At 40.6% G+C, this 26,654-nt stretch overlaps 2 protein-coding genes across 6 annotated transcripts; both read left to right on the top strand.

Moving 5' to 3' along the window:
- Positions 1 to 3,269: 3,269 nt before the first annotated feature.
- LOC148103801 (tripartite motif-containing protein 16-like) lies at positions 3,270 to 4,952 on the top strand. 4 transcript variants are annotated; one of them, XM_087833742.1, is made up of 3 exons: positions 3,270 to 4,017; positions 4,144 to 4,210; positions 4,328 to 4,952. In XM_087833742.1, exons 1-3 carry the CDS (start codon positions 3,276 to 3,278, stop codon positions 4,950 to 4,952), a joined length of 1,434 nt encoding a protein of 477 aa, XP_087689868.1. In that variant the 5' UTR covers positions 3,270 to 3,275. The 4 variants fall into 4 exon arrangements, with proteins under 4 accessions (XP_087689868.1, XP_087689855.1, XP_087689869.1 ...); XM_087833729.1 differs by having other exon boundaries at positions 3,270 to 3,744; positions 3,817 to 4,952; XM_087833743.1 differs by lacking the exon at positions 4,144 to 4,210 and having other exon boundaries at positions 3,270 to 3,752; positions 4,317 to 4,952.
- Positions 4,953 to 13,223: 8,271 nt separating this feature from the next.
- LOC118455437 (protein NLRC3-like) lies at positions 13,224 to 26,335 on the top strand. 2 transcript variants are annotated; one of them, XM_087833569.1, is made up of 11 exons: positions 13,224 to 13,780; positions 13,865 to 13,966; positions 14,093 to 14,134; positions 15,662 to 15,740; positions 19,427 to 19,652; positions 19,790 to 21,593; positions 21,921 to 22,073; positions 23,319 to 23,492; positions 24,207 to 24,380; positions 25,074 to 25,120; positions 25,277 to 26,335. In XM_087833569.1, exons 1-11 carry the CDS (start codon positions 13,692 to 13,694, stop codon positions 25,819 to 25,821), a joined length of 3,435 nt encoding a protein of 1,144 aa, XP_087689695.1. In that variant the 5' UTR covers positions 13,224 to 13,691; the 3' UTR covers positions 25,822 to 26,335. The 2 variants fall into 2 exon arrangements, with proteins under 2 accessions (XP_087689695.1, XP_087689692.1); XM_087833566.1 differs by lacking the exons at positions 13,224 to 13,780; positions 13,865 to 13,966; positions 14,093 to 14,134; positions 23,319 to 23,492 and having other exon boundaries at positions 15,497 to 15,740.
- Positions 26,336 to 26,654: the final 319 nt, after the last annotated feature.

Genomic DNA, 26,654 nt, shown 5'->3' with positions numbered 1-26,654 from the left:
GGTCTCTGTCTTTGTTGCTGACAGCTCATTGTTGTCCTGTTTCTTCTCAGCAAAGAGATCGCTTGTCAGTCACATTTTATCAGTGATACTGTGACATCTTATCATTTGTTGTCTAGTTAATGATCGACTTTGTTAGGATCGCGCTCCTTGTTGTGCTTGTTTTCCACATGAAAATATAAACTTCTGTGTGCTATTTCAGGAACATTTGTGCTGATGTGAGTGATGTTTCTCCTCCACCATATGGGCCTCAATAGAGAAACCAGAAGACCTTAATTTTCACACAGACTTCATAAAGAGACACATCTATAATTACATTTACATTTATTTGTTTACGCTTTCAAATTGATGTAAACTGTGGTAATTGTCATCAACATGAATCAAGACTCTCAGCAGCTTATATTCTGAGACAAACACTGAATATGTTCAATAATTCACTGAAAAATAACTTTACAGACTTTTAATGATTTCATGTTCAACAATCTGAAGATATATGAATAAAACTTCAGAAATCTTCACTCAAAGACAGGTTTATTTGACACTGTATATATAACTGTGTTATATATATGAGAGACAAATATTGTTCTTTTAATATGTTGGCATTACTAAATTTGTCTCAGTGCTTACTTTAAATATCCATAAAATCATCACATTCTCTGTAAGATTAACGTCAACTATTGAACGGCGTATATTTTAAAGTAAAGGCTTTAAAACCAAGTTAGTACAAACGTCACTAATGTCACATAACTTTGCCGACATGTGGCCAACAGTAATGTTTTAATGTTCTTTGTTATTAAACATTTGCACATAAATAAGTAACATAATATTCAGTACTTACTTTTAAAAGTTTACTCTTCGGCTGACCCTCATCCACCGTTCTTTTTTTTCCGGCAAAATTATCCACACCCACCGCCGCGCTATGCATTCTGGGATATGTTGGGCCACGAAGTCTACACCGCCACGTCCTTGAAATTCAGGGAAATGAAGGACGCATTTGAGGGCCGCATTTCAAGCAGCCTTCGAATTGGGACAGCCTTCGTCGTGTTGCTGTGACATAATCAGCCTTAGAATGCGGCCTTTAAGGCTGCAGACCCTGAATTGGGATACAGCCATAGTGTGTGTTACCTCGTCCTCGTTGCTGGTTCGTCTGCGTTTTTCCCCTTGTCGTCCAGAGTGGTTTTCCTGTATCTTTCTATGTCTCACTGCATCTCTGTTTCATGTCTCAAGGTTTCAGGTCTGATTTTGTTTAGCTTTTCCCAGTTTAGGTTACTCCCTGTTCTGTTTTTTGTCACCCTCACCTTTGTTTGTTATCTCACCATCAATAAAGCTTCCTCACCTCAGTTGTGCTGCATCTTGGGTCCTTTAATAATTTACACATGGCTCGCCTCGCGAACCGTGACATTAATCAAATATGTGCAAAAGTGAAAGGCTTTTCATACTGTATATTGATTAAAAGCAACATGATTGTAACTAACAAAAAAGCATGTTTATTGCAGTAGTTTCTTATTTTGCTACAAATATGTTGATACTTTGAACAAGATGCAGCACTTTTTTTTGTTTTTGTACTCCTGAGCTTCTGTTAGTCCCTCACTGTGCTGTCCATTCAATTCAATTCAGTTTCATTTATATTCTAAGGAGCTTGGAACGAAAAGCGTCTGGACTTCTTTAAGTTGCTTGAACACGTTTCACCTCCCATCCGAGAAGCTTCTTCAGTTCTATCAGCTTCTCGGATGAGAGGTGAAATGTATTCAAGCAACTTAAAGAAGTCCAGATGCTTTTCTTTTCAAGCACCTTAGACTACGATGACCTGGATGACTGAGAACCTTCACAGACATATTTCATTTATATTGCGCCAAATAGGGAAAAAACAAAACAAAACAGTATCCTCAAGGTGCTTTTTATATTGTAAAGTAACAAAACTAATAACACAAGGAAATCAGGGAAAACCCCAGCAATCATATGACCCCCTATGAGCAAGCACTTTGGCCACAGTGGGAAGGAAAAACTGCCTTTTAACAGGAAGAAACCTCCAGCAGAACCAGGCTCAAGGAGGGGTGGGGCCATCTGCTGCGACCGTTTGGAGTGAGAGAAGACAGGCAAAACAAAAGACATGCTGTGGAAGAGAGCCAGAGATTAATAACAAGTACACTTCAATGCAGAGAGGTCTATTAACACATAGTGAGTGAGAAAGGTGACTGGAAAGGAAAAACTCAATGCATCATGGGAATCCCCCGGCAGCCTACGTCTATTGCAGCATAACTAAGGGAGGATTCATGGTCACCTGGTCCAGCCTTAACTATATGCTTTAGCAAAAAGGAAAGTTTTAAGCCTAATCTTGAAAGTAGAGATAGTGTCTGTCTCCTGAATCCAAACTGGAAGCTGGTTCCACAGAAGAGGGGCCTGAAAACTGAAGGCTCTCCCTCCCATTCTACTTTTAAATACCCTAGTTCTGCTGTTGAAGAAGTTGTGAGAATAACTAAATCCCAAACTCACAATATGGTAGAGAGTAAAAGGTCATGAAAGGTTTTATACTGACAAATTCACAGGAATATATGCTGACACTGAGCAGACACCATCTAAAACACATTGAGGTTTAATTCAGCATTAAACGCAAGCAAACAAAGCTCAAAGCAAGGCACAAGACAAAAGTAAAACAGATAATTAAATAACTTAAACAGAGAGACATGAAACATGAAAATCAACAGGAAACATTAATGACCTAATTCACAAAGAAACAGAAAGGCGAGACAGACACAGAGAAAGTGAAGGGGAAACAGAAACCTCAAAGTAAGAAGTGAATTTAGTTGAAAAACCAACACTAGAACAGAAAATCACTTTAATAGCCATTCAAACTCATTGAACTCCAAACTGTAACTACAAGTCAAACACAAAAGGAAACACAAAAAGGAGTCGTTTCAAAAGAGAGACTCCAAGAAAAATTTACCCCCCCCCCCCCCCCCCCCCCCACACACACACACACACACAAACTCTGTTAATTATGCTCTGTACAGAAAAGGGTATAAAACACAGTGTCTACTTTAAAGGGCTCCTATTCCTGGAATCACTCACAACCTGATCACTCCTTCCTCTTCTAAACACAGAAACTACTCTTTGTGCACGCATTTCCTCATTCTCTCCTCTTATGTATATAGATATATATCTAAGGGCTGACAGGCTCCGTTCACTGCAGACACACATTTAGTTCAGACCTCAGGCTAGTTTCATTTCTACAAAACAGAAACTGACACCGTCACTGTTACTGTTACTGGCACAGAGAAATGGCGCAGAAAGGAGTTCAGCTGGATCGAGAAACCTTTTCTTGTTCGATCTGTTTGGATCTACTGAAGGATCCGGTGACTACAACCTGTGGACACAGCTACTGCAGGAACTGTATCGAAACCCACTTTGATGAAGAGGACAGGAAGGGAATCCACAGCTGCCCTCAGTGCAGGAAGACTTTCACACCGAGGCCTGTCCTAGAAAAAAGCACCATGTTAGCAGCTTTAGTGGAGCAGCTGAAGAAGACTGGACTCCAAGCTGCTCCAGCTGATCACTGCTATGCTGGACCTGAAGATGTGATCTGTGATGTCTGCACTGGGAGGAAACTGAAAGCCATCAAGTCCTGTTTATCTTGTCCAGCCTCCTACTGTGAGAAACACCTCCAACCTCACTATGATGCAGCTCCATTAAAGAAACACAAACTTGTTGACCTTTACAAGAAGCTCCAGGAGAACATCTGCTCTCGTCATGATGAGGTGATGAAGATTTTCTGTCGTACTGATCAGCAGAGTATCTGTTATCTCTGCTTGATGGATGAACATAAAGGCCATGAAACAGTCCCAGCTGCAGCAGAAAGGACTGAGAAGCAGAAGGAGCTCGAGGTGAGACGACTAAACATCCAGCAGAGAATCCAGGAGCGAGAGAAAGATGTGAAGCTGCTTCAACAGGAGGTGGAGGCCATCAATGGCTCTGCTGATAAAGCAGTGGAGGACAGTGAGAAGATGTTCACTGAGCTGATCCGTCTCCTCCAGAAAAGAAGCTCTGATGTGAAGCAGCAGGTCAGATCCCAGCAGGAAACTGAAGTGAGTCGAGTCAAAGAGCTTCAGGAGAAGCTGGAGCAGGAGATCGCTGAGCTGAAGAGGAAAGACGGCGAGCTGGAGCAGCTCTCACACACAGAGGATCACAACCAGTTTCTACACAACTACCCCTCACTGTCAGCACTCAGTGAGTCTACACACTCATCCAGCATCAATATTCGTCCTCTGAGCTACTTTGAGGATGTGACAGCAGCTGTGTCAGAGACCAGAGATAAACTACAGGACATTCTGAGAGAGGAATGGACAAACATCTCACTGACAGTCACTGAAGTGGATGTTTTACTGTCACCACCAGAGCCAAAGACCAGAGCTGGATTCTTAAAATATTCACATGAAATCACACTGGATCCAAACACAGCAAACAAGTATCTGTTATTATCTGAGGGGAACAGAAAAGCTATGTATACCAAAGAAGAACAATCCTATTCTGATCATCCAGACAGATTTACTGGATGGCTTCAGATCCTGAGTAAAGAAAGTCTGACTGGACGTTATTACTGGGAGGTGGAGTGGAGAGGAAAAGGAGTTGAAGTAGCAGTCACATACAAGAATATCCGAAGAGTAGGAAAATCAGACTTGTGTTTTTTTGGATTCAATCAAAAATCGTGGTCACTGAAGTGTTATATCAACAAATATGAATTTTGGCACAACAAAGTCCAAACTGTCCTCTCAGGTCCTCGGTCCTCCAGAGTAGGAGTGTACCTGGATCACAGAGCAGGTATTCTGTCTTTCTACAGCGTCTCTGAAACCATGACTCTCCTCCACAGAGTCCAGACCACATTCACTCAGCCGCTCTATGCTGGACTTTGGCTTTGTGAATCTGATGGCGTCTCTGCCGAGTTCATTAAACTTAAATAGACAGAAGTCATTGACAGAAAACTGGATAAATGTGTTTTAGTCTACAGTTTTTTTTTCTCTGTAATCATTGTTACTGAGCTTGCAGTTGCGCTTTTCTTCTTTGCATACCATACCATCACCTGTTAGTTAAACTTTATGGGTGCTATTTTGACATCTCATCATTTGTTGTCTAGTTAATGACTGACTTTATTCGGGTGGCACTTCATCTTGTGTTTGTTTAGCCATGTAAAGAAAACAAGGCTCCCGTGTTTTATTCCATCAGTGTACTCTTCCACTGCAAATGGTAAGTAATGTAAAAACACTGCTGCCACTTTTTTGGTTTCTTTGATGATTGATTAGACTTTTTCTTTAGTGCTGATATTACTGTGTTATTTGCAGCTTTAGGTGGTTTTAATCGTTAGCATAAGTTTGGCAGACATTCTTACTTGCTGTCACCAATGTTCAAGAGTAACAGTCGCGAATTAATTGTCGGTATTATTGCTATGGAGAATAAAACATTAGAGCCTGTCTCTAGTTTACCTGATGATATTCTCATGAATGGGGCAGAGTATTAAGTATCACCTTAAAGCACTTGTTGCAGGCTGCTGAGTTTGAATCAGCATAGACTATGCAACCAGAAGGCCTTCTCAGTCTTCGAAGGAGCCGGCCCACGCAGACCACAAAGGCCGGGTCTTCCAAAGTTTGCGGCCTATGAATTGGGACATAGCTTTTGTGTGTGTGAGTTTGCGTGTGTAAGAGAGATAGTGAGAATGTAAAATATTATCTGTTAATGATATAGTTGACATGATGTTGCATGCTCTATGCTATTAATTTTAAAACTGAAGTGCTGCTATTTGAACAGTATGTGCTGTAATGCATTAATACAATGTACCAGAATAGAACAGAATGGAATAATACAGTGAACAGGAGCAATGAGAAGTATGCAATGTAATGATGAGCACTCCTAAAGATCTGCAGGAAGGTTCACATAATCATTTTCCTGCTACAATCTGATTTGTTTGCATCTTTTGCTGTGAAGTACAGCCAGACTTTTGACCGCTTCGCCTTGGGCGTTTTTAATCTGTAGCTCTGCTCTAAAAGAACTTACGTACCTGGGCCCGCCTACTACGCTTGCACAGGGAAAATGATTGGCTAGAATCCAAAGTGTGTGACATCTCAGGGGAAAAAAAAGCACCGAAATAAAGCACCGAAATGTGCACTGCTTTTCGGTCTGGTTACTACTGTTTAAGTCAGAATGGCACCAGATACCGGTACCCATCCGTACTCTTGACCTACTGATCTCCAAGGGCCTGAGCATTTGAAAGGTTACTGTGTCTGATGTGGGCCTGTCTGATCATTACTGTGTTTTCTTTGAAAGTAAAATTTCAGCACACAAATACGTCAACAGCAGTGATCACAAAACGGTGTATAACTGAAAACAGTAGTGAGATTTTTAACCAGGTCTTCCCATTAACCTCTGACCTACCCAGAGGTTCACTCAATGAGCTTGTAAATAGCTTCAATGCTAAAATGTTAAATGTTATCGACACTATTGCTCCCATTAAGGTGAAGGTTATCTCTGGAAGGAAGAAGTCTCCATGGAGAAACTCCACACTGGTGAAAAATGAAAAAAGAGAGTGTAGGAAAGCTGAGCGCAGAAGGAGAAAAACAAACCTCCAGGTTCATTATGACATCATAAAGAGAAACGTCACAATTATAATTTACAACTGAGGAGTGCAAGGAGGTCCTACTTCTCTGACATCATCACCAAAAACAGTCATAATCCTCGGGTCCTATTTGCTACAGTTGACAGGCTAACAAACCCTCCTGTGTCAGTGGCAGCTGAACTTCATTCGACCATGGCCTGCAATGACTTTGCCAAATTCTTTGCCAAACAATTGGTACATCAACAGCAGATCCAGAATATGTACTGTGTCCACTGAAAAACTGTTTAAACACCATCAAACAGTTTCACCCTGTTAACAGCAAACACCTGGAGGACATCTTAGGTCAACTGAACTCCTCCTCTTGCTGTTTAGATGTCCTGCCAACAAGTTTTTTCAAAAAGGTCTCAAAGACTTTAGAATCAGACCTGTTACAGATCGTCAACATTTCTTTAATGTCAGGTGTGTTTTTAGAACCACTAAAAACTGCTGTAATTAAACCTTAATTACAAAACAATTAAACCTATACTGAAAAAGGACAACCTGACAAGACACAAATGAACAACTACAGGCCAATCTCAAATCTCCCATTTTAAAGTAAGATCATTGAAAAAGCAGTTTCTCAACAGCTCAATTACTTCTTAACACAGAATAACTGCTATGATGCCTTCCAGTCAGGTTTTAGACAGAACCACAGCACTGAAACCGCTCTGACCAAAGTGTTTAATGACATATGTCTGAATACAGACAGTGGAACAATGTCAGTCTTAGTTTTACTGGATCTCAGTGCAGCATTTGATACAGTTGACCACAACATATTACTCAAACGACGACGGAGAACTGGGCAGGTCTTTCAGGAACTGTACTAAACTGGTTCAAAACATACTTAGAAAACAGGAAATACTTTGTATCAATAGGTAACTTCACATCTGAGCAGAGAAGTATCACATGTGGAGTTCCCCAAGGTTCCATCTTGGGACCCCTTCTGTTTAACATTTACATGCGCACACTGGGAAAGATTATAAAGAAGAAAAAAAATAAACTTCCTCCAGCTAAACAAAAACAAAACTGAAGTAATAGACTTTGGTGTCAAAGAAAAACGATTACAGGTCACCAGAGAACTTCAATCTATACACCTAAAAACCACAAACCAGGCGAGAAATTTGGGTGTAGTGATGGACGCAGACCTAAACTTAGAAAAACACATTAAGACAATAACAAAATCAGCTTACTATCACCTCAAGAATATTTCAAGGATAAAAGATCTGATGTCTCAACAGGACCTGGAAAAACTAGTCCATGCATTCATCTTTAGTAGGCTTGATTACTGTAACAGCATCTTTACAGGTCTACCTAAAAAAATCAGTCAGACAATGTTGGGTCTGTGTTTCCACAAGCCCCGCTAGTTCAGGGACTTATTCTCGTTAACGACAAAAACAAGACGAACATCTTTTACTTGCTAGCAAGGGAGGCCCCGGCCAGTGTCTCAGAAAGCACTCTGAATCCTACCACAGACTGACCCCAACGACGGCCTCCTCTCGCTGCCTTTTATTGGGAAAACAGTTCACACAATACACATCACAGCAAAAGCACCTCCCACCGTAAAACCCCCCAAATGGTTCTAAGACAAGGCACTATGAGTGTGTATGTGTAAACATCTGTATGCATGTGAGAATGTGTGTGTGTGAGAATGTGTGTCTCTCTGTGTGTGTGACTTCCAACTGTTTCTATCAACATCCTTAGTCATAAAATGGTAATCTCCCCCCACACCCAATATTCATTCAGAACTCTGCTGCTTGAGTCCAAAAAAGTGGACCACATCAGTCCAGCTCTGAGGTCTTTACACTGGCTGCCTGTCCGTCAGAGGATAGACTTTAAAGTTCTGATGCTTGTCTATATATTATGAAATTTCCCCTTGTGGGACTAATAAAGGTATCTTATCTTATAAAGCTCTGAATGGTTTAGGATCAAAATACATCAGTGACCTCCTGACCCAGTATGAACCTTCCAGATCCCTCAGGTCATCTGGATCCGGTTTTTTAATCAGTTCCCATAGTCAGAACCAGACACGGAGAAGCTGCATTCAGCTTTTATGCTCCATATATCTGGAACAAACAAAATGTTGATTATTGTTTCCTCAGACAGGTCTGATCCAGTTGGGTCTGCAGTGGAGCCTTGTGGAGTGGGGGAAGGAGTCGGCAGGGTCTGGATTAGCAGAGTGGCTGGTGGGGACTCTGCAAGGTCCCACAGTTGCGCTGCATCCTCTATAGGAATATTAGAAAATTCTAATATTCTAATATTCGTGTTCTATTAGAAAATTAAAACACGCCTTGTTTTTGACTATTTAGCATCAAAAACAAGCTCTCATTACATGCTCCATTTTTAGGACTTTAGCACACAGCGTCTCTTGGTGTGTGTTGCAGTGATATGCTGTTAACTCACCGGTACAGTTCTCCTCCTGCATCTTTACTAGATCCTACATCCTGCACAACACCAGCGCTCCATCTGTTGTCCCACGGGAGTTTCATGTCGGTTACACTTTGACATACGTTTTAAAAAATGTCTTTGCATTTGCAATGCAGACTACTTTGGGCCCAGAAGCAGAATTCGTCACGTCATCACTTAAAGACCGAATAGGCAGAATGCTACAGGTATAGCTCTAAAGAATGTAGCATCATGGACAGTGTAGTCTGTGCTGCATTGAGAATGGACTGCCATACACGTTATGTGTCTGTGAGCAAGAGGAGAGAGAAAAAGGATGGTGGAAAAGTGGAGTTGTCATCGAGCAAAAATAGGAGCTGGAAACATGTAAATATAATAATAACCACTGCAGCCAAGAAGAGTGCCTGATGAGCCCAGTTATAAGTAGCTATTAAGACTCAACTATACGCTGTGTTCGTGTTTTCCTCCAAAAACAATAAGTTCAGTTGGAGCAGCCTTTCAACGCCTCTCTCTGTCTCTCGCAAGCAAACTTGACCCAGACAACAAAGTAAAGCTATTTTTCGGCTACGAGCCCGACACAGAACCCGACGCATTAGCCAGAGGTCCCTTTACTACGGGACCTTCAGTAACAGTAATAAATCACACAGCAATAGTACATTCGTGTAGTTGTAAAAAGCATGATAATATATTAAGTAATCCAGAGAAACATGCTGAACATTTGAAGCTTTTATATTCCAAGTGAAGCGAACAGTGTGTGAGAGATGATCTGTGATTAGTGTGTTCACACCTGCAGCTTCAACAAGGTTTCGTGTACTCACATGTCAGCATGCGAACTTTACTCTGACTAGATTTAGTCTGAGCAGTCAGACAACATATTTTTAAATGTTACAGCATCAACACACACAGAGCTTAGCCCCTCCCACCTGTCCTGCTTCAGGTGGAGTCCCACCTCCTTCCTGTAAGCAGCTCACCTGTGTGTCCCTGTTTAATGTCCAGGTGTGGAGCTTGTTGTTCGTGTCTCTGTGTGAAGAAACTGTAAGTTTTATTTTTTATCTCCTCCTTTAACAGTTTGACTGTTTGTTTCTGCTCTGTGATGTTTGAACCAGATGTTCAGCTCTTACTTCAGGACAAACTTTGATCACTCTTTTTTTTTTAACACACCGGTTATCAGTCAGTAACTCTACACTGAAACATTTGTTACTGTGAACAACAGTTTAAATGGATCTGTATGAAACTTCCATTAGACAAATTAGTTGTTGAGAAGTGGACTTTCAGGTTTTACTGAATTTGTACTGGTTTTATTGTTGAAACAAGATGAAGTAAAGAAGCAGAATTTTTCAGTAAAAACATGAAAAACAGAAGAAGATTCAAGAGGGATGTGACTTACATCACGCATAATGTGCAGAAAAGTATTTGGCAACTTTTCCATGTCTTTGTGTCGCTGTCGAGTTCACTTTGTACTTTCTCTTTTTGGATAAATCAGTGGATTTGAGTCTGAGTTTTCTTGTTTAGCATTTTAAGCTTTTAATCAATGATAGTTGGACAAGGTGTGGTCTCTTGCCTTTCTCTCCATTTTGACGTCCCAAGTCTTCCGATTTTTTGTAAAATGCTTTTACATTTCTTCCTTTTGAACAGTTTTCAAAGGCTCACTTGATGTTATTTGAGTCAGTTGAGAACTTTATGTACTTTATGAAGCACAAATAAACAAAAAATAAAAACTAATCAGTACTGATTATTAGTCTTTACACTGCATTCCAAATTATTATGCAAATGGTATTTTTCTCTGATTTTCCTAAATAGTCGATTCAAATGACAGTCAGCATAATTTTCGAGTCATCGACCATTAGAGTATAATTTAAATGTTACTGAACAAATCTCCCAATGAAAACAGTATGTTTTTCAAAAATAAAAAACTTAAAAGGCACAGTTCCAAATTATTACGCACACAGAGTTTCAAAAGATTTTATAGGTTGTAGAGAATTAAAAATGGTCATTTATTGAATCTGCAGCATTAGTAGATCATATTTATTGAAATCGCAAGATATTTCAATCAGAAACATCTTAACAGGTCAAGTTACATATTAACTTAGGACCGCTTATTTGATAGCAGTTTCACAATTCTTGTATCCATGGAACTTGTGAGTTTTTGGGAAGTTTCTGCTTGAATGTCTTTGCAGGATGTTAGAATAGCCTCCCGGAGCTGCTATTTGGATGTGAACTGCCTCCCACCTGTTTTGCTTGCTTGAATGCTCCAAAGGTTCTTAATAGAATTGAGGTTAGGGGAGAATGGGGGCCACACCATGAGTTTCTCTCCTTTTATGCCGATAGCAGCCAATGATGTAGAGGTATTCCTTGCAGCTTGAGATGGTGCATTGTTTTGCATGAAGATAATTTTGCTGCGGACAGCACTGTTCTTCTTTTTGTACCATTGAAGAAAGTGGTCAGTCATACTTTGCAGAGGTCATTTTCACACCTTCAGGGACCCTAAAGGGACCGATCAGCTCTTTTCCCGTGATTCCGACCCAAAACATGACTCCACCATCTCCCTGCTGACGACGCAGCCTTGTTGGGACATCATGGCCGTCCACCAACCATTCACCACTGCATCCATCTGGACCATCCAGGGTTGCACGGCACTCATCAGTGAACAAGACTGTTTGAAAATTAGTCTTCATGTAGTTCTGGGCCCACTGCAGCCGTTTCTGCTTGTGAACATTGGTTAGGGGTGGTTGAATAGAAGGTTTATGCACAACTGCAAGTCTCTGGAGGATCAGCGGGGCTGCAGAGGCACCTGCAACTTAAAATATGTGTTTGCTGCTTTTTAATGGCCTTTTAGCAGCTGCTCTCTTAATCTGATGTATTTGCCTGGCAGAAACCTTCATCATTGTGATTAGATTTCAGTGATCCAAAGATCACCACCACAATTCCATCCTTGAGTTTAATTGAAAAACAACTTATTTAATCTTTATGAAACTTAAATAAACACAATTTGTATAATAATTTGGGATCCGGTGTATGTATAAAAACTCAGAGAAATGTTCAGATGTGAAGATCTGAACCACTTTAACAAGGACTCCTATTTATTGATGAAAAACAGAAGCACGTATTTAAAAACAGAAAGAACAGAGAAGAATAAAGTTGTAATAACCAAGTTAATGTTCACACTCAGACCCACATGTAGCGTGACACACTCAGGCATGAGGAAGTGTTCAGTTAAAAACATTCCTCTGCTAACTGCTGATAATTTTGGCGTCACAGAAACTAATGGAGCTGAACTGACCTGGCTGTATTTATAGATCTCTGTAATATTTCATAACTTTAAGGTTTTTTTTAAAAAACATTTCTTTATGATTGTAGCTCTGGATTTATTAAATTCTATAATTGTGATGTCTGCATGTGAATTATGGTCTATAACTAAAGGCTAAACTAATAATTTTGATGGTATCATGAAATCCTCTTGGACTATCTGTCTCTCTGTTGGTGTAGCGAACTGGGAGGTATAGAGCTACGTGATGTGCTGAGGAATTTCCTTTGTCCATGAGTTTGGCCGGGTCATATGTAAGGCAGTGCCCATCTTTAGAGACCATTCTGGTTTGTGACCAGAGCACTCTCTCCACATGCAGTGTGTATAATAAACTCTGAATCAAAAAGATGCTTACCGGGTGTTTGCAGTTTATTTAAAATTTCCTCAACAGTTACCTTTTGTAGTTTGTGATCACAGTGATAAATGCGAGCAGTGTAAAACAAATTGTAAAGAATATGGTCAGAAAATAAAGCAGAGTCACTACCTTGCTGTCGGTTCCAGATGTGTCCAAAATGTGATCACAGAGGTTCTCTGATGAGTTAAGAATGAGACTGTGTTGGCAGATCATCTCTAATCTTCTGTGCAATAAAAAAAGGATTTAACATCATCGTAACCCAGATAGCTGACTCATCTGTTAAAGCTGTTCTTGTGTTTTTGGGTTCTTGATAAACAGTTTCCTTTCTGTTTTCAGTCATTCTATATCTATTATAGTACTGGACCGAATCATTGAGTAATTTGATAATAAAAAAATCCTCGATGCAGATCCTTTGCTTTGATGTTTTGTTTAAAACATGGCTCTGTAGTGTGTCCATGTGTTAAATTATGTAAACGTGAGCATTTCACACACATTTGCAAGTAAAACAGAGCTACAATAAAAGTGTATTTAGGAGCAACCAATTAAAAAGTCTGACCACAATAAGGCTACACTATGGGGCGCCATTTGTAAAGGGAAACGTGCTAAAATTAACATCAACATCTTTCCACATTTAGCTCAAAACCTTACAAAAACATGTTTTTTCGAGTCATTTTTTTACAACATTTAGTAAAATATTTGTAACTTTTTATGTTACATTTATATTTATGTTACTTACCACTGTACAGTGCATCACTTCTGTAGTTTAGAGGACCAAGGCACGGCAAGACCAACATCAGGAACATCAGCAACTAAAAGAAATGTCACATCTCTCGTGTTTTGTGAAAATGAGAAAAGACAAGAAAAAACAAGTCACGCTAAACTTATACAATAGCATTAATAGTATTTCAGTTGATGTGCACATGAATGATTGGTGTTTCCTCTGCAGGTGAAGGTAGAAAGTGCGTGTGAGCTGACGTGGATGTGAATTCGGCAGCATGGATCCGTGTGAGGACAGAGAGGAGGGAGCCCCTCCCTCTAAAACCACTCTGTGTTGGGAACATGAGAGCCAGACCAAAGCTCAGAGGTGAGATGACCATCTCTAACTGTCCATGACTCTTCTCCATGCCACAGTTCAGCACTCACATCACTGCTTCATCATTATTCACAGGAACCAGCCTGAACCTCCACCCAGCTGTGTGTCCTTAAAGACTGACGACTCTAAGAAAAGTTTAATTGATTTTAAAGTCCAGCAGGCATCTGCTGCAGAGAGGTGAGCTGTTAGTAACATGAAGTCTTTGAGAGCTGATTTAACTGCTTGATGTTGTTGGATATATGTTGTTGGCAAACAAGACTTTTATCTGAAATGACTTTTTTTTTTCTTTTTTAATCTCATCAGGACTGGATTTTATATTCCTGACGGAAACTTGGCTTTGACCCAGTGAGTTTTCTTCCTTCTCGGAACTCCATCCCCCCGATTGTTCATTTCTCAGCTCTCCCCGGATCACTGGTAGATATGGAGGGCTAGCTTTGGTATTTAAAAACAAATTTCGCTGTCGGCAACTGCCACCTTTTTTCTACTCCGGCTTTGAGGTGCAGTTTTAGGAACTGAACTCCGCTCCCTCAGTCCTCTGAGCTGTGGTGTATCGTCCACCGAAATGCATTAAGGATTTTAATCTTGATGTTGCAGACTTACTAGGGAATCTTATGCTAGGATATGACCGTGTTTTAATTGTTGTTGAGTTTAACATCCATGTACGCTGTGAGACTAGACCACTAGTAAAGGACTTCCTTCCCCTTATGGACACTTTTAATCTTACTCAGTGGGTGTGATCCAACTCACGAAATGCCACACACTTGTTCAGGTGCTGTCAAACAGTCTGGATGTTTGTATTACAGAAATCAAGGACTGTGGGATATCAGATCATTTCCCAGTGATGTTTAATATCACAGTGTGTAATGTGGAGTTGAACAGTGAGGGACCTGTGCGTCAGTTACGCATGATAAATTCATTGATCGCTGCTCACTATTCTCTGCTTTTACTAACTGTATGATGTATGATGCCAACTGTAAATATCAACACTTTGCCGAGTTCTTTTGGTTCCTCAGAGGCATCCGACGGAAGACAAAACACTGCTCAGTAGACCATTTAACCCTTTATTTCTCTTTCACAATACTTCTAGAAAGGAGATGCGTCCTGCATGACACGTTGCCACGGATCTCAAAATGGTGGTGTGCCCCTAACAGTTTTATTTCAGATCGGTCTGTTTTGGTCCCAACTCCCTTCTCCTCATACATGCTGCCTTTGGGATCTATTTTCAAGAAATACAACATTGCCTTTCACTGTTATATTGATGACATCCAAATTTACTTCCCCTTAATACTGGATGTCTCTGTCCCACTGCCACCTTTCCTTAACTGTCTACATGATGTTAAAGACTGAATTTTCTCACCCTAAACGAAAATAAGACTGAAGTTATTGTTTTATGAAATCATGCCCCTTTGGATAAGTTAACGGATATCCTTGGGCCACTTGCTTGTGATCAGTCCCACACTGTAAGAAATCTCTGAGTGTTTAGCTCTTTTAAATTAGAGAAGCAAGTGTCCACAGTTGTGAAAAACAGTTTTTATCAGTTACATGAAATTGCCAAAGCGAAGCCTTATCTTCCTCCTAAAAATCTAAAAAAAATTATTCATGCCTTCATCACCTCTAGACTCGACTGATGCAATTCTGTCTGTTTAGGTATTCAACACTCCATCGCTTGCATTTAGTTCAAAATACTCATGCTGTTGTCTTCTAACAGGTTTAAGAATGTATGAAAGGTTTTCTCTGAAAAGGAGAAAAACAAACTGATCTGATTGTGAGCGCATGCTGCTCATAAACCCGTATTTAGCATTAATGGTGCAATCCCAGATGTGGTGGATCGGCATCCTGTACTTGGACTAATTCTTCATGATTTTTCCACAGAGTGGGCCAGGACAGCTCTGAGTTTCCCAGTGGTCAGTCTGCCCAGCAGCATGAAACACATCTGGACTCCATATTTATGGTCTGTTATTATTATTATTGATGCAAATACAATGAATGAAAGTATAACGTATTATCGAGAATGACACCCAGACTCTTAACCCGTGAGGAGGGGGAGACAGAGGAACAGTCACTGACTAAGGAAAAATTGTTTTGGATCGTGTTGATTTTATACTAATGAGGAGAACCTTAGTTTTGTCACTATTTATTTTGAATAAATCTGAAGACAACCAGGATTTTGTTTTCGATATATAGTCAGTGAGTGAGGAGGGAGGCAAGGTAGATTTGTTGTTAAGACTGATGTCATTTGTGTGTCAGTGGAAATTGTTGTTGTATTTATGAAAGATAGATGGGGAAGAAATGAATGATAAAATACCTGAAGTGACTGAAGAAGGCTGGAATGTGAATAATTTGAGCTAAATGACCTGGGTGCAGTCTGAAAGGAAAGATTAAATTCTTAGAGTGGGTAGGGAGTGATGTCAGTGGAGGATAATCTGTTTAGGAGGGTACAATGCCTGATGGTATCAAAGGCTCCACTGAGGTCAACAAGAATGAGAATAGTAAGTAAAATGGAATCAGCTGAGAAGGTAACTTCTATGAGTGCAGTCTCTGTACTAAGAGGGGAATGAAAACCAGACTGAAACTATTTGTAATTGAGATAAATTTGAATGAACTTGAATGACTACCTGTGGCGTGGCGTGGCGGGGCGTGGCCTGCGGTGCCGTGCAGGGGAGGTGGACGCACCCGCATGGCATCTGTAATCATGCTCCGCTGTCTTAAATATTGCACTGGGTCCTGTGGTTGGGGTTGTTGTTTGTATGTTGAGCTGGCAGCAGGAGAGCTGCAGCTCTGTGTGTGTTGTAACAGCAACCATGAGCGTAAATAAAGAAGGCTGCAAAGCACGAAAATTTCTCTGGGTCTGCCGTGGTGCTTCACTCTACCATTTCTAAAATGATTTTGGAAATGAAAAATAAGTTTGAAACACAGTCAATAAAAAAAGTTAATCTCATTTACTTTATTATATACCCTTTGTTTGCAATGACAGAGGTCAAGTGTTTTCTGTAAGTCTTCACAAGGTTTTCACACACTGTTGCTGGTCCATTCCTCCATGCAGATCTGCTCTAGAGCTGATGTTTTGGGGCTGTCGCTGGGCAACACGGCTTTCAACTCCCTCCAAAGATTTTTTTTATGGTGTTGAGATCTGCAAATTGGCTAGGTCACTCCAGGACCTTGAAATGATTCTTACAAAGCCACTCCTTTGTTACCTGGGCAGTGTGTTTGGGATCATTGTCATGCTGAAAGACCCAGCCATGTTTCATCTTCAATTCCATGCTAATTGAAGGAGGTTTCACTGGAAATTACATGGATACATGGCCCCATTCATTCTTTCCTTTACATGTATCAGTTGTCCTGGTCCCTTTGCAGAAAAACAGCCCCAAAGCATGATGTTTCTACCTAATGCTTCACAGTAGGTATGGTGTTCTTTAGATGGACCTCAACATTCTTTCTCCTCCAAACACGACAACTTGAGTTTTTACTAAAAAGTTCTATTTTGGTTTCATCTGACCATATGACATTCTCCCAATCTTCTTCTGGATCATCCAAATGCTCTCTAGCAAACTTTAGATGGGCCTGGACATGCACTGGCTGTAGCAGGGGACACGTCTGGCCCTGCAGGATTTGAGTCACTGGCGGTGTAATGTGTTACTGATGGTAGCCTTTACTTTGGTCCACTGTGTGGTTCTGGGATTTTTGCTCACTGTTCTTGTGATCATTTTGACCCCACAGGGTGAAATCTTGCGTGGAGCTCCAGATCGAGGGAGATTATCAGTGGTCTTCTATGTCTTCCATTTTTGAATAATTACTCCCACAATTAATTTCTTCACACCAAGCTGCTTCTCAGCCTGGCGCAGGTCTATCATTTTGTTTCTGGTGTCCTTTGGCAGCTCTTTGGTCTTGGCCATAGTGGAGTTTGGAGTGTGACTGTTTGAGGTTGTGATAACAAATTCAAAGAGGTTAATACAGGTAATGAGTGGAGGACAGAGGAGCCTCTTACAGAAGAAGTCACAGGTCTGTGAGAGCCAGAAATCTTGCTTGTTTCTAGATGTCCAAATATTTATTTTCCACTATAATTTGCAAACAAATTCTTTGAAAATCAGACAATGTCATTTTCTGGATTTATTTTTTTCTCATTTTGTCTCTCATAGTTGAGGTATACCTATAATGAAAGCCTTTTTAACTTTTTACTTTTTCGGGCAGCACGGTGGCATGTTGGTTAGGACTGTTGCCGCACAGTAAGAAGGTCCTGAGTTCAATTCCACCATCAGGCCGGTGTCTTTCTGTGTGGAGTTTGCATGTTCTCCCCGTGTTTGCATGGGTTCCCTCTGGGTACTCTGGCTTCCTCCCACCGTCCAAAGACATGCAGATTGTTCCTTCAGTGGGCTGGTTTCAGTAATTATGCAAATGTACTGTTTATAACATTTGGGGAAACCTGCAATCAGCTGAGACTGAAGAAATCACTTGGATGAGTGACGAAACGTTTCTCCCACAAAACACTACGTCCAGATGAACAGAATCAACTTTTGGAGACTGGATGATGTTGTTAAGCAATGAAAAGAGTGACTTGGTGTTACCTTCATTAGAAGAGATAATATGACAATAGTAACTGGGCTAGTTTGAGCGATGCTGTCCTTATAATGTCGTTTATGATTTTTATACATCTTTTATGAGCAAGTCCAGTTCTTTTGTAGAGTCTCTCAAGTTTGTGACAGTAATAGTCAAAGTTCAGGTGTAAACTCAGGGGGTAGAGAAAGAGGAGAAAACAGATCTTTTTTTTCATGGAGTTCAGTGTTGTAGAGTGAAATCATTCTTCAATGGTGAATAAACTCTGAATGTCTATGAAAGAGTCAATGCTACGGGAGAAAGAATTATTAATAGAGAATTGTTAATAAAGAGTTTCATAGATAAGCGGGGTTACACCAGAGCAGCAAATCAGGTTTCAAATGTTTCCTTTAGACTGAGTAGCAACACCAATATGCTGCTGAAATCCAAACTCTCAAGGCAAGATACAAAATTTTTCATGAGAGAGTTATTAATACTGTGATAGATGTGAGGCAGGCAGCAAAATCGTTTGGGAACTGATTGTTGAGTTTAGGGAAATGGTAGACAGTTGAAATAATGCTAGGAGTAGGAACAGATATTTAACACACAGTAGATTCAAAAGAACTGACACAGGAGCAGAGACTAGTATGACTTTTCACCTCTCAGGATAGATGAGCCAGTACTAGTCCCCGACCAGTACTACAGGGTTGAAAGATGTTAACAAACCCAGGAGGAGTGGATTCATTCAACTGAGACAAGTCATTGGCCATTGCTAAGTCTCAGTTGACCAGAGAAAGTCTAGCTTACAGTTGGTAAAGAGATCATAGAAGATATGTCCCTTGCTCTTAAGTGAGTGGGTGTTAGGTAGATTGAAGTTGAGAGTGATGGTATCATATTTAGCAGCAAAAAAATAGAGGTGCATCATCCTACTCAGAACAACTGAACAGTCAATTAAGACGTGACACAAATGTATAAAGTTACCAATGAGAAAGTCCAGTCATCTGTTCATCTGCTCTTTGTTCGACCAGTGGATTGTCCAACATGGATCTGATGTTTGGCTGCATGATTTCAGTCTGACTGGGTCTTTCATAAAGTATTCTGTTCCAGCTGCTGGAGGACAATATCATCATTTTTGTAAAGAATGAGCTGAAGAAGATCCAGAAGGTTCTGAGTCCAGATTACCCAGAATGCGTAGAGAATAAGATTGTGAATGAGGAGGTTTTGAAGGGTGAGGATGATGAGCAGCAGAGCAGCAGAGAAGCATTTGTGAAGATCACATTGTACTTCCTAAGGAAACTGAAGCAGGAGGAGCTGGCTGACCGTCTGCAGAGCAGTAAGACAATTTCTCTAGATATTTAAGCTGCTGGATCAATGGAACATTTAGTAATGTCTTATATTTTAGGGGGCACAAATAGTCATATGCATTTCATTTCATTGTTTTCTGTTTTTTTTTTTATTTATTGTTTTCAGAACATGTTGCAGCAATTTGTAAATGTAAACTTAAAACGAAGTTGAAGAAGAAGTTCCAGTGTGTGTTTGAGGGGATTGCTAAAGAAGGAAACCCAACCCTTCTGAATCAGATCTACACAGAGCTCTACATCACAGAGGGAGGGACTGCAGAGGTCAATGATGAACATGAGGTCAGAAAGACTGAAACAGCATCCTGGAAACCAGATAGACCAGAAACAACAATCAGACAAGAAGACATCTTTAAAGCCTCACCTGGAAGAGATGAACCAATCAGAACAGTGCTGACAAAGGGAGTGGCTGGCATTGGGAAAACAGTCTTAACACAGAAATACACCCTCGACTGGGCTGAAGACAAAGCCAACCAGGACATCCAGTTCATATTTCCATTCCCTTTCAGGGAAATTAATATAGTAAAAGAGAAAAAGTTCAGCCTGGTGGAACTTGTTCATCACTTCTTTACTGAAACCAAAGAAGCAGGAATCTGCAGCTTTGAAGAATTCCAGGTTGTGTTCATTTTTGATGGTCTAGATGAGTGTCAACTTCCTCTGGACTTCCACAAAACTGAAATCCTAACTGACCCTAGAAAGTCCACCTCAGTGGATGTGCTACTGACCAACCTCATCAGGGGGAAACTGCTTCCCTCTGCTCACCTCTGGATAACCACACGGCCTGCAGCAGCCAGTCAGATCCCTCCTGACTGTGTTGACATGGTGACAGAGGTCAGAGGGTTCACTGACCCGCAGAAGGAGGAGTACTTCAAGAAGAGATTCAGTGATGGGGAGCAGGCCAGCAGGATCATCTCCCACATCAAGACCTCACGAAGCCCCCACATCATTTGCTACATCCCAGTCTTCTGCTGGATCACTGCTACAGTTCTGGAGGATGTGCTGAAAACCAGAGAGGGAGGACAGCTACCCAAGACCCTGACTGAGATGTACATCCACTTCCTGGTGGTTCAGGCCAAAGTGACGAAGGTCAAGTATGATGGAGGAGCGGAGACAGATCCACACTGGAGTCCAGAGAGCAGGAAGATGATTAAGTCTCTGGGAAAACTGTCTTTTGATCAGCTGCAGAAAGGAAACCTGATCTTCTATGAATCAGACCTGTCAGAGTGTGACATCGACATCAGAGCAGCCTCAGTGTACTCAGGTGTGTTCACACAGATCTTTAAAGAGAAGAGAGGACTGTACCAGGACAAGGTGTTCTGCTTCATCCATCTGAGTGTTCAGGAGTTTCTGGCTGCTCTTCATGTCCATCTGACCTTCATCAACTCTGGAGTCAATCTGCTGGAAAAACAACAACCAACCTCCCATAAGTCTTTCTTTTCTAAAAAGAAAAGTAGTATAAAGTATCTCCACCAGAGTGCTGTGAACAAGGCCTTACAGAGTCCAAATGGACACCTGGACTTGTTCCTCCGTTTCCTTCTGGGTCTTTCATTGCAGACCAATCAGGCTCTCCTACGAGGTCTGCTGACACAGACAGGAAGTATCTCACAGACCAGTCACGAAACAGTCGAGTACATCAAGAAGAAGCTCAGTGAGAATCTGTCTGCAGAGAAAAGCATCAATCTGTTTCACTGTCTGAATGAACTGAACGATTATTCGCTAGTGGAGGAGATCCAACAGTTCCTGAGTTTAGGAAGTCTCTCCACAGATAAACTGTCTCCTGCTCAGTGGTCAGCTATGGTCTTCATCTTACTGTCATCAGAAAAAGATCTGGATGTGTTTGACCTGAAGAAATACTCGGTTTCAGAGGAGGCTTTTCTGAGGCTGCTGCCAGTGGTCAAAACCTCCAACAAAGCTCTGTAAGTGAATATATACTCATCACTAAATTTAAAAATGGTTGATTTCACAAATGATTGAAAATAGAACAGTCATAGATTAAATAATTTCCTGTTTGCTTTTACTTTTTGAACATAGACATAAGATTAAAAATTGTTGTCGAGTCCTTAGCGGTTAGGGAGCATTGAACTGTTTGATGCCTCAAAGAAGAAAAGAAATTAAGAAAAAATTACAAAAATAATTTTAACATTGTTGATCAAGACTGCTTAAAAAACTGCTAAATCTAATCATGCTTCAGTGTACTTTCATTGCACTGCAACAGTGTTTTCAGTTTATCTTTTATTTTTCAGACTGAGTGGCTGTAACCTCTCAAAGAAAAGCTGTGAAGCTCTTTCCTCAATTCTCAACTCCCAGTCCTCTAGTCTGAAAGAGTTGGACCTAAGTAACAATGACCTGCAGGATTCAAGAGTGAAGTTTCCATACTCTAAACTGACAACTCTCCGGTCAGATCAATATATATTCTGTTTTCTTATCAGTTAACCCTCCTATTCCCCTCAAATATTACTATCACGTTTTACCATGGGGCTTATTTACCTCTACAAATGGTTTACATACAATTGTTGACCAATTGTTTGCATCAGGCACTTTGTTTATTTATTGAATACATTAGTAGTCCCTTGATAATAAAATTCTAGTGCCATCATCAAGACATGAAGTCAAACTTTTAATTTAGAATAAATGTATCTTGAAAAGTTTGAATTGAGAACTTTTCAAAATTACTGCCAACATTAATAACCACAAGTAGATGAACCCTGTTGGTCTTTGGTGATGACATGACCTTTTCTCTAGCACCACCATCAGGTCAAATTTTCAATTCTAGATCTGTTTTTTTCTCGTGGTGTTTACATCCATGCCCTTTAGAATGAATCTTGTTAATTTTGGCTCTAGCACCACGGCATCACTTTCAATCACCCCTCATCCTTTCTTATACAGGCCTGGGACTGGCAATGGTAGAGTTGAAGTTTTTTTTTTATTAATTTGTTTTGTTTTGTTTTGTTTGTTTGGAGGGGGTGGTACATATTTCATGGGAAATTAGACCATTTGTGAAACAGAAAATAATAAGAACATGGAACAGTTGTCCAACAGCCAATTTTTTTTCTCTGCACTACTGTACACAGGATGTGAAGAGAGTGTGTGCATGCTCCTTGCAGACATATTTCTTGCATTGTGCCCTGGTCATGCTAGTCTTAGAATCATTCCTGGTGGGACAGCCCTGGCACCTGCCATTTTCCTGCCCGTGGTTTGTAGTATTCAAAAGTAGAATGGGAGGGAGAACCTTCAGTTTTGAATCCCCTCTTCTATGGAACCAGCTTCTATTTTGGATTTGGGAGACAGACACTATCTCTACTTTTAAAATTAGGCTTCAAACTTTCCTTTTTGCTAAATCATATAGTTAGGGCTAGATCAGGTGACCCTGAATTTTTTATCTTGTCTTCCTTCTCTCACCCCAACCAGTCGCGGCAGATGGCTGCCCCTTCCTGAGCCTGGTTCTGCTGGAGGTTTCTTCCTGTTCAAAAGAAGTTTTGCCTTCCCACTATTGCCAAAGTGCTTGCTCATAGGGGGGGTCATATGATTGTTGGGTTTTTCTCTGAATGTATTATTGTAGGGTCTACCTTACAACATAAAGCACCTTGAGGTGACTATGACTTATATCAGTGTTTTTTGTGTTCTTGTGTATAAATCTACAGACTGAGTCATTGTAACCTTGCAGAGACTGCCTGTGAAGCTCTGTCCTCAGTTCTTAGTATGCGGTTCTCTAGTTTGAGAGAGCTGGACCTGAGTAACAACAACGTGAAGGATTTGGGATTGAAGCTTCTGTCTGTTGGTCTGGATAGTCCATACTGCAAACTTGAAACTCTCAGATCAGATCAAGATGTGCTCTGCTCTTTTTTTTCTTTTGCATTTTGCATTGTGTTTGTATAACTTAATAAAAGTAACAAGAATTTTTGCCCTAGCTTTATAATCGTGAAAATTTGAATTTGGTTTTATTTACACAGTCCCAAACAATATTTAATCCTTAAATGATCCTGGATGCATTTCGTTCCATTTAATGTTTTTTTGTTTAATTTTTTATGCTATTTTACCTGTGATCAGTGAATATAGCTCACATTTCCTTCCACTGCCCAACTCAGTTGACATAGCGCCCCACCTACGTTATGGACTATGTGAGGAGAGCCCTGCTTTCCCCGCCTGACTCATCTGAATCTTTTTCAGAATCACTTTGAGGCATTTACTGAACCTTATCAGTCAGTCTTATCTAATCTGACACTTATGGGCTGTTTGTCCTCACTCGCACCAACATCACCTACATGTTAAAGCAGATGGTTAAACCTCCCTGAGCAAGATTTTGTTGGTGGTCTCTTCCTAGTTGTAAGATGTTTTTCCTCCTCCCTTTGACCAATTGCTGCTGACAGGGGATCATCTGAGAGTTGTGGTTCTTTCTCTTATATTGTAGTGTTATCTCTGCTATAAAAAGTTAAGACATTTTTATAAATGTAGGTAAATTAAATTGAGTGGATGGAGCTCACTTTCTCTGGGAAGAAAATAAAACACATTTTTTTGGTATGTACCTGCAGTCTGTCAGGCTGTTTGATCACAGTAGACGGATGTACTTCTCTGGAATCTGCCCTGAGTTCTTCCCACTCCCGTCTGAGAAAGTTGGACCTGAGCTACAATCATCCAGGAGACTTGGGAATGAAGCTGTTGTTGCCTGAACAGAAGAATCCATCCTGGAAACTGGAAACTCTCAGGTATGGAGAAAAGGTCTGGTACTGGAGGAAGACATTAAAACCATTGTTTTTCTTGTGGCATTACCAATAAGTTTGATGTGTCACATGGCCCTCTTCCTATTGAAAAAACAAAAGTTGCATCCAAGATGGCCGACTTCTAAATGGCCACCATGGTCAACACCCACTTGAGAAGTTAGCCCCCTCACAGATAATAATGTACCACAAACAGGACTTTAATATCACCAACCATTCCCATGTTAATATGGTGTATCCATATAAATGGCCCACCCTGTACAATTCACGACTACGTTAAGTCATTCACTAGTGTCTTTGCAGTTGTTTTGGGATCTTTGGACATATCTATAACTATATGTCTTCCCACAGTCTTTACATTTTTCACTTTGTTCCCCTGCCTGGCTTGTTCCATATACTCTCTTTAAATTTCTTAATACTTATGCTCCAGTCATTGGGTCTGGGAAACACTGGTGATTGTGTATATGGACCTTCTGCTTGGTGAGAACCAACAACTCTCTTTGTTTTGTTTTTTGTTTGGGGGGTGGTATTTGAAAGATATTGGTTCAGATAGCCACATATTTCTGAAATTGTTGGACTGTTCCTTTATCACTGTCTAACAGTATCAGTATATGACGATGTAATGTCCTCGTGTGCATGCTGAAAGAGACTGTGCTGGTCTGACCCCCCTCCTCCTTTCAGGGTGGAGCCTGCTGGAGTCCGATGGTTGAGACCGGGTCTGAGGAAGTGTAAGTGCGTTTTTAATGTGATTCATGAAAACAAAGCAGCACACATTCAACCACATCACTCATTCACCTCTCTGATGTCAGAAGTCATCATAGTGTCAATCAATCAACAGATGATAACAATAACTGCAACTGGATTGTGTTTGTTCTCTCCATCAGATTCCTGTCAACTCACAATAGATACAAACACAGTACACCCAAACCTCAAACTGTCTGACAACAAAAGAAAGGTGACACATGTGGAGGAGGTTCATTTATATCCTGATCATCCAGACAGATTTGATGTTCATCCTCAGCTGCTGTGTAGAAATGGCCTGACTGGCCGCTGTTACTGGGAGGTTGAGTGGAAAGGAGATGTTGACATATCAGTAACTTATAGAAAAATCCGAAGGAAAAGTGGCAGTGATAACTGTTCATTTGGGTGGAATGATCAATCCTGGAGTCTCAGCTGCTCCGATGATGGTTACTCTGTCTGTCACAATAACAGAGAAACATCCATATCATCCTCCTCCTTCTCCTCCTCCTCAGTCTCTAACAGAGTAGCAGTGTATGTGGACTGTCCTGCTGGCACTCTGTCCTTCTACAGAGTCTCCTCTGACACCCTGATCCACCTCCATACCTTCAACACCACATTCACAGAACCTCTTTGTCCTGGATTTAGAGTGTGGTTTCCTGGTTCCTCAGTGTTTGTTTGCAGAGAATAATCTAAAGAGTGTACTCGTGCCTCTTTAGAGAAACACTTTGACTGTTGAACAGATAGTCTGTACATGTCTGTCTGTTTCACTCAGAAACACGTTTTCAGATTCATGGATAAAGATGAAAGCTTTGATTATTCCAGGATCCACATGTTTTTCTGTTGTTTTTCTTTTTCCACTCAAAGCTTCACACTGAATATCAGTATGTTGTGTTTCTCTGAAGCTCTGTTCACAACCAGCTCCTCTGCATTTTCAACAAATATGAACTCATTAAAAATAATCTGCTGTGATATCAAAAATGAATTCAGTTTAAGGTGGAATGTTATTTTATATTTCGTAGATATTAAATATGAAATGGTAACTCACGTGAGCCACCTTAACTTATCACTATAGTCTGTGATAGGAACTGATGTCATTAGTAAACAGGATGTTAGCCAGTGAATTTGGGGAGAAGGGCTGTGCTCAGCTAGTTAAATCCAGCAACATCCACTTACATCTTATGCCTTTTGTGGCTGCCGTCATCAGCGGTGTAATGTTATGTGCACGTTGAGAATTTTAGCATCTCCTAGTGGTTAGCTGGGAGACTGCGGGCAAGTGATTTTTTTCTGTGATTTGGATTGTATTCCTCCCTATTGGATGTTTAGGATCACATGAGTGGGGTAATACAGGAAGCTGTTTCCTATTGGATGATTAGAGTCACCTGAGGGGGGTAATGCAGGAAGCCATTTTAGTATTGGGGATTTGCACAATGAGGTGTATCAGAAGTCTCCCTGTTTAATCCTTCAACATCCACCTGTGTTATGCCATGGAGAAGCTTTGTTTGTAAGTTTGAATTATGTTTC

Source organism: Neolamprologus brichardi, chromosome 3, assembly GCF_056152115.1.
Source record: "Neolamprologus brichardi isolate AB-2024 chromosome 3, ASM5615211v1, whole genome shotgun sequence".
In the NCBI taxonomy this organism is placed as follows: domain Eukaryota; kingdom Metazoa; phylum Chordata; class Actinopteri; order Cichliformes; family Cichlidae; genus Neolamprologus; species Neolamprologus brichardi.
The sequence above is the reverse complement of the archived record's forward strand: the minus strand, read 5'-3'. Positions and strand labels throughout refer to the sequence as shown.

Bases quoted from the DNA above. Each gene is read 5' to 3' on its own strand.
- LOC118455437 (XM_087833569.1), top strand. From the start codon at position 13,692: ATGGATCCGTGTGAGGACAGAGAGGAGGGAGCCCCTCCCTCTAAAACC. The intron at 13,967-14,092 runs GTGAGCTGTTAG...TAATCTCATCAG, and splicing joins CAGGCATCTGCTGCAGAGAG to GACTGGATTTTATATTCCTG. The intron at 21,594-21,920 runs GTAAGTGAATAT...TTTATTTTTCAG, and splicing joins AAAACCTCCAACAAAGCTCT to ACTGAGTGGCTGTAACCTCT.
- LOC148103801 (XM_087833729.1), top strand. From the start codon at position 3,276: ATGGCGCAGAAAGGAGTTCAGCTGGATCGAGAAACCTTTTCTTGTTCG. The intron at 3,745-3,816 runs ATGATGAGGTGA...TGATGGATGAAC, and splicing joins GGAGAACATCTGCTCTCGTC to ATAAAGGCCATGAAACAGTC.